At 40.5% G+C, this 7,935-nt stretch overlaps 1 protein-coding gene across 3 annotated transcripts in view; it reads right to left on the reverse strand.

Moving 5' to 3' along the window:
- The window catches only part of CKAP5 (cytoskeleton associated protein 5), a 97,691-nt gene that overhangs the window by 32,422 nt on the left and 57,334 nt on the right, over positions 1–7,935 (reverse strand). For all 3 annotated transcript variants that reach the window (XM_012001398.1, XM_012001397.1, XM_012001396.1), the window contains exons 19-24: positions 6,448–6,505; positions 6,215–6,340; positions 2,675–2,814; positions 2,360–2,534; positions 1,658–1,771; positions 489–617 (exon numbers count right to left, since the gene is read on the reverse strand). In XM_012001398.1, coding sequence (XP_011856788.1) covers positions 489–617; positions 1,658–1,771; positions 2,360–2,534; positions 2,675–2,814; positions 6,215–6,340; positions 6,448–6,505 — 742 coding nt within the window. The remainder of the gene's footprint in view (positions 1–488; positions 618–1,657; positions 1,772–2,359; positions 2,535–2,674; positions 2,815–6,214; positions 6,341–6,447; positions 6,506–7,935) is intronic.

The raw sequence follows: 7,935 nt of genomic DNA on the forward strand, positions 1-7,935 counted from the left end.
CCTTATACAAAAATTAACTCAAGATGGATTAAAGATTTAAACCTAAGACTTCAAATCATAAAAACCCTAGAAGAAAACCTAGAATACCATTCAGGACATAGGCATGGGCAAAGACTTCATGACTAAAACACCAAAAGCAATGGCAACAAAAGCCAAAATTGACAAATGGAATCTAATTAAACTTAAAGTATAATTAAAAAAACAAAAAACACAAAACCTCTGATTTTATCATTTAAATGTTTAAGAAAAGGGAAAAATTCCACAAAAAGCCTAGTCCTCTAGAAAGTGTTATTGATAAAGAAGCATGTGAAAGGAAGAAAATGGAAGCACATGAATACAAAGGCCCCAGGAATGTGGTTTCATTTTATTAATTGTTTTATAATGAAACTCATTCTAACCATAAATGCGTATTTATCAGACAGGCCCAAGCCCCTATGGAAGTAAATGACATGAATAATGCACACGATTGATTAATTTATGATACTAACCTCTTGCCTCAAGAAAGGATTTTCCTTTTTGAGCTCTTCAGAAAGATCTTCTCCTTCCAGCCATTCCTTCATGCCAGTCTGTTCTGCCCAAGCATTTACAGTCGCTAGGGCAGCAGCTCGAACATTGTTCTAAATGGAGAAGATAATCAGCAAAAATAATATCTACCACAGTTTGGAGGTAGAGGGTAATCACTGTTGCTTTATGAACATGAACAATGGAGGGTTCTCTAAGGCCCACATGAACATACATGAAGCCATCTTCTCTAAAACAGAAACTAGTTCTATAACTCCAAAGTAAAGTAGAAATATAAAACTCCAAATTGTAAAACTTGTGTACTCAGTTAATCAGGCAAAACAGTGAGTGATCTGGGCATAAAATATCATGTAAGAATAAACACCTATATTTTGCTTCCTGAAAAGCTGCGGGCATTTACGTCTATGTCTGTCTGCTAAAGAATGAAATTCTAAATGTTAAAGACAACATAATGGTTAAGACTGAAATTGCTAATAAACTGATTGAAAATTAGTTATGTTTTTATATTAATTTACATTAATATTAAAATAGCACAAATTATATTAAATTAAATAAAGTTCCTCAAGTTAAATAAATTATACATTATATTCAAATATTTAGTCTAGGGCTAAACATTGTAACCTTCAATGATATTTCAGTGACTTCTAGGACTATGAAACTACAAATATCTTGCTGAGCTACTGGAAGATCCCACTCTAATAGTTCAGAAAAATAAAAGTAGAAAATAACTTAATGAACTCCAAATTCACGTCTTTATTCACTATAGCAAAATGTTACACAATTATGTTATAATCATAATAGCAACCATTTGTTGTGTGCATACTATATGAAACAGGCACAATAAAATGTACCTTACATACAGACTCATTTAATTCTGTAAGAAAGAAATATCACAGATAAAGAAACTGACCCTCAATGAAGATAGCTTATCTAAAAGTCACAAAACTAGTAAGTGATATCTGGTCACCTTAATCCTGCCTGTAAGATAAAAATGTTTACTGTTTTTCTTCTAATATTTCCATCTTTATAAAGTTTATAAAGTCTTTACATTACTCTAAAAAGAGAATTATCTTTAACCCAAGAATATGGCTGGCCTATTCCAGAATGGAGCCATGGTGAAAAGAGTTAGGTTTACCTTGCTGTCTCCAAGGACTGTGATGATAGGGATGCCTAAATTTTTTACATGTTGCTTAATATTTGGGCCCATAGCTACTGCCAGTTGTTGCAGGATATTCAATGTTTGCTGTACCTGAGTGGAAAGAGCCAATACTTTATGTTGAAACCATAAGCAAGTTGTGTGCAAACTTCCGTAAATTTGCTGCTATACTGTCAATACAGCAGGATATTTCTGGCCTACTCAAGAGACAGAGACATTGGCTTGTCACGCTATTCTACTTAGATTATTCTAATTATTTTGTAGGCAGTGGCCTCTCTTTTTATCATCAGTTCGTAAAACTAGATTATCAGAATTTTAGACCAGAGATTATGGTACTTTACAACTTTAACGTAAAACCTACTTTATGGAAATCCTGATATAAAAATCCACATTTAAAAATAAGAAATTATTATGTTTATGTATATTACAAGCAGTTTTATACAAATATATTCAATACTGGATTTCTGCAAAAAGCAAATTCTGACTCATAAAAATTTGATGAATAAATCTGCCAACTACCATCATATCTTGAGATACACTTAATAAATTAAAGGCAGCTATTTCTAGTTCAAAGCAAAGAAAGTAATCACTTAGTTTTTGCTAGTGAAGGCTACACTGAAAACGTAACTCCTGCAGCAGTGGGGAGGGAAGATAAAAAGAAGAGTCGTATGCTCTACATACCAAGATTTTATTTGAATCATTGAGTCGACCCTTCAAGGCAGTTGGAAGTTCACCTATATTCGGTTGGATAAATTTTGCTTCATTGATAATACCTGCCACTTCATCTAGGCCTTCTTTCCTAATCTTCCAATTCTTATCACCAATCTTAGATACCAACTCTGAAGTGATTTTATCACTGAAAAACAGAAAATAACCTTTAATTCCAGACTCCAAAAAAATGATGATATCACATAAGTTCCCCTCACTGAATTCAAAAAGAACATTCAGAATTCAATACAATGAATGAAATAAACCATTTCACAGACTGGAACCTACCTGATCTCCGTCCTCGGCAAAAGATCAACGACATCATTGCTCCCATCATCTGGTTCATCTCCATCTTCTCCTTCATCTGTACCACTTGTGCTATGCTTGGAAATTCCCCTGGTTGGAGCAGGTGGGCTTTGTCCCTGCATCTATACACAAATGAATGAGTAAGGGTAATGAAATTTATATAATAGGATATGAGAACAAACAAATTAGAGAGGGTGCCCGTGTCAAACTCTCATTCCTTTATAATACCTATTTACACAGTAGGTAATTTGACTGCTACCTAGATTACAATTTTGAGACTACATGTCAAAAGGTATTTTTATACAAAACCTACTAGAAGGCGAGGTGTGGTGGCTCACACTTTTAATCCCAGTACTTTGGGAGGCCAAGGCGGGTGGATCATCTGAGGTCAGGAGTTCGAGACCAGCCTGGCTGACATGGTGAAACCTCATCTATACTAAAAATACAAAAATTAGCAGGGTGTGGTGGTGCACACCTGTGGTCCTAGTTACTAGAGAGGCTGATGCAGGATAATCACTTGAACCCAGGAGGAATAGGTTGCAGTGAGCTGAGATTGCCCACTGCACTCCAGCCTGGGTGACAGAGCCAGATTCTGTCTCAAAAACAAAACAAAACAAAACATTCCCCCAAAACTCGTTAGATTATGAAGCTGTCTTTTGACTTATATACTCAAGACAATACAGAGTAAGTGTACCAACACTCAGCAATTTCAGTTAGAAATATTATTTGAGGGGGTCTTTTTTTTTTTTAAGACGGAATCTTGCTCTGTCGCCCAGGCTGGAGTGCAGTGGCGTAATCTCAGCTTACTGCAAGCTTCGCCTCCCAGGTTCACGCCATTCTCCTGCCTCAGCCTCCCCAGTAGCTGGGACTACAAGCGCCTGCCACCATGCCCAGCTAATTTTTTGTATTTTTAGTAGAGACGGGGTTTCACTGTGTTAGCCAGGATGGTCTCCATCTCCTGACCTCATGATCCGCCCACCTTGGCCTCCCAAAGTGCTGCAATTACAGGCATGAGACACCGCACCTGGCCGAGGAGGGTCAAGTTTTTAAATTTATGTTTTTATTTTAAATTTTTAAAAAATGTTATATTTGGCCAGGAGCAGTGATTCACGCCTGTAATCCCAACACTTTGGGAGGCTGAGGCGGGAGGAGTGCTTGAGTCCAGGAGCTCAAGACCATCCTGGGCAACAAAGGGAGACCTTGTCTCTACAAAAAATTTTAAAAATTAGCTGAGCATGATGCATGTGGTTCCAGCAACTTGGGAGCTAAGGCAGGAGGACCACTTGAGCCTGGGAGGTTGAGGCTGCAGTGGGACATGATTGTGCCAATGCACTCCAGCCTAGGTGACAGAGTAAGACCCTGTCTCTAAACAAAATTAAATAAACTTATATTTAATGTACTTTTTGACCAGGTAATACATTTACAACATTTGACATTGTATCAAAGAACGTAAAGAGAAAAATCTCCCATTCTATACCACAGCTACCTAGTTATCTTCCTCATAGATAAAATCATCGGTTGGTTGTGGTGGCTAACACCTGTGATTACAGCATTTTGGGAGGCCAAGATGGGCAGGTCACCAGAGGTCAGGAATTTGAGACCAGCCTAGCCAACATGGTAGAACCTCATATCTACTAAAAATACAACAATTAGCCTGGCATAGTGGCGCATGCCTGTAATCCCAGCTTCCCAGCTGAGGAGGCTGAGGCAGAAGAATTGCTTGAACCCGGAAGGTAGAGGTTGGAATAAGCCCAGGAAGCGCCACTGTACTCAAGCCTGGGCAACAAGAGCGAAATTCCATCTCAAACAACCAAGCAAAACAACCCAAAAACAAAACAGACAAACAAACAAACAAAAAATTTCTTTTTTTTTTCTTTTTGAGACAGAGTCCTGCTCTGTCACCCAGACTGGAGTGCAGTCGCATGATCTTGGCTCATTGCAACCTATGTCTCCCGGGTTCAAGTGATTCTTATGCCTCAGCCTCCTAAGTAGCTGGATTCCAGGGCATACCACCACACTAGGCTGAATTTTTTTTTTTTTGAGACAGAGTCTCGTTCTCTTGCCCAGGCTGGAGTGCAGTGGGGCAATCTCAGCTCACTTCAAGCTCCGTCTCCCGGGTTCACGCCATTCTCCTCCCGAGTAGCTGGGACTACAGGCGCCTGCCACCACGCCCGGCTAATTTTTTGTATTTTTAGTGAGATGGTGTTTCACCATGTTAGCCAGGATGGTCTTGATCTCCTGAACTCATGATCCACCCACCTCGGCCTCCCAAAGTGCTGGGATTACAGGTGTGAGCCACGGCGCCCAGCCACTCGGCTGAATTTTTGTATTTTTAGTAGAGATGGAGTTTCGCCATATTGGCCAGGCTGGTCTCAAACTCCTGACCTCAAGTGATCTGCCTGCCTCAGCCTCCCAAAGTGATGGGATTATAGGCATGAGCCACCAAGCCTGGCCAAAATCATCAATTTCTTATGAACTCTTCCAGGGATACTTTATTGTGCATAAAAGCAAATACATATGTCTCAGTATGTTGCCCAGGCTGGCATGCAGTGACTATTCTAATTGTGATCCCACTACTGATCTGATCTGCATGGGAGTTTTGACGTGCTGTTTCTTTCTTTCTTTTTTTTTTCTTTTTCTTTTGAGAAAAGGTCTGTCCCTGTGGCCTAGGCTCGAGTACAGTGGTACAAACATGGTTCACTGGAGCCTCAACCTCCTGGGCTCAGGTGATCCTCCCACTTTGGCCTCCTGTGTAGCTGGGACCACAGGCATGTGCCACTATGCCTGGCTAATTTTTTGATTTTTTTTTTTTTTTTTGTAGAGACAAGGTCTCATTTTGTTGCCCAGGCTGGTCTTAAACTCCTGGGCTCAGGGGATCCTCCTGCCTTGGCCTCCCAAAGTGCTGGGATTATAGGCATGAACCACTATGCCCGGCCAAATATATGTATTTATGTGTGTGAGAGACAAGGTCTCATTTTGTTGCCCAGATTGGAGTGCAGTGGCGTGGCCTTTGCTCACTGCAACCTCTGCCTCCCGGGTTCAAGTGATTCTCCTGCCTCAGCCTCCTAAGTAACTGGGACTATAGGAATGCACCACCATGCCCAGCTAATTAAAAATTTTTTTTGTAAAGACAAGGTCTCATTTTGTTGCCCAGGCTGGTCTTAAACTCCTGGGCTCAGGGGATCCTCCTGCCTTGGCCTCCCAAAGTGCTGGGATTATAGGCATGAACCACTGCACCTGGCTGACCTGTTCTGTTTCTGATCTGGGCCAGTTCACCTCTCCTTGGGCAACCTGGTGGCCTCAGCTCCTGGGAGGTCACAATACTAATGCTGAACTTACTGTGGACACCCAACTGGCATAGCACACTACAGCCCCCAAAACATCTGCGCTTAAGCAATCCTCCTTCCTCAGTCTCCTGAGTAGCTGGGACTACAGGTATGCACCACCACACCCAACAGTTTAGTCTTAATTAATGAGATTCTCAAGTCCGCTAACAGATTGCATCATTTGTGGAAATTTTACCTTCTCAAATTCTGCATCTATCTGGGATAAGAGGGCAGGTTTCTCATCCTCAAAGAACATTCGCAAAGAGGGACCAACATACAGATACATCACGCCAAGCAGGGTTATGGCAGCAGTCCTCACAGCCTGCCAGAGAGAAGAAAAAGAACTTTTTAAATCACAAAGATGGCAATAATAACTTTTTAAATCACAAAGATGGCAATACTGCCCTATATATGTTGTTATGTACTCACTGGGTTTGTTGCAGCAAGAGCTGTCTTCACATTGCTAATGAAAGCTTTGACATTCAACCTAGAAGAAACACTTAGAATTAAAAGCAAACAAATGAAACCCTCAAAATACTCAATAGAGTTTTATAAAGCCAGACTCTAGGACTGGCTTCCTTTGGCAAAGTTCTCACTTTTTCTCTTCCTACACTAACTTTATTTTATTTTGTTTTATTTATTTGAGACACAGTCTTGTTCTGTAACCTAGGCTGGAGTACAGTACATGATAGCTCACTGCAACCTCTGCCTCTCTGGTTCAAGCAATTCTCATGCTTCAGCCTCCTGAGGAGCTGAGATTACAGCTGTGCAACACCACACCCAGCTAATTTTTTGTTTGTTTGTTTTTAGTAGAGACGGGGTTTCACCGTGTTGGCCAGGCTGGTCTCACACTCCTTACCTCAAGTGATCTGCCTGCCTCAGCCTCCCAAAGTGCTGGGATTACAGGTTTGAGCTACCGCACTCAGCCTCCTACACTAACTTTAAAGTGAGCTTTGAATACTATCTATATGCTGACAATCCTTTCATGCTTAAATACAACTCTTAAATCCAATCTTGAACTCTCTCCTGAACTCCAGATTCACATCATCCAGCTGCCTTTGTGATATTTCCATTTGTATACCTGGAAGACACCCTACATCTAATATGTTGAAACCAAACTCCTGATTGTCCTCACTCCAATCCCAAAATCTGTTCCTCCCAGTCTTCTCCACCTCAGTGAAGAGCCACATTTTTCTTCCAGTTGCTCAGGCTATCCTTGACTTTTTGAAGTTATCCCTGACTTGTCTCTCTCTTATATTCTGTTCTGTTCTACTTTTTAAACATCTTTATCAGTTAAAACACTTCCACTTCTACAGTCTATGTCCAAGCCACCAGAATTTCTCGACAGAATTATTCCAATAGCCTACTAATTCGTCTTCCTGTCTTTGATCTCCTGTTTTCTCTGACAATAGTCAGAATATGAACCCGTTACTCTTCTGCTCAAAAATCCCCTAATGCCTTCCCAACTTACTCAAAATGTTGAGGCCCCATATGACCTGGCCCCCTATTCTTTCTCCAGCTTTATCTCCTACCACTTCCTACCCACTCACACATTGTCCTATAGCTACATTCTGAAGGAAATACACTCCTTGCTATTTTAAATATATCACATGTGCTTCTACCACAGAGCTTTTGGCATTTGCTCTTCCCTTGGTCTAGAATGCTCCTCTCTGATTATCATAGCTTGCTCTCTCATATCCTGGTCTCTGCTCAAATGTCTTTTTTTCAGGAAGAACTCTTCAACCACTATATAGAAAACAACACCATCTAAACTATACCACATTATTCCATTTAACCCCTCATCCTGCTTTACATAAACATATATATGTAAAAATATATATATCTCTATTTTTTGAGATGGAGTTTTGTTCTTGTTGCCCAGGCTGGAGAGCAATGGCATGATCTTGGCTCACTGCA

The sequence above is a fragment of the Mandrillus leucophaeus genome, unplaced genomic scaffold, assembly GCF_000951045.1.
Source record: "Mandrillus leucophaeus isolate KB7577 unplaced genomic scaffold, Mleu.le_1.0 Scaffold66, whole genome shotgun sequence".
Classification (NCBI taxonomy): Eukaryota; Metazoa; Chordata; class Mammalia; order Primates; family Cercopithecidae; genus Mandrillus; species Mandrillus leucophaeus.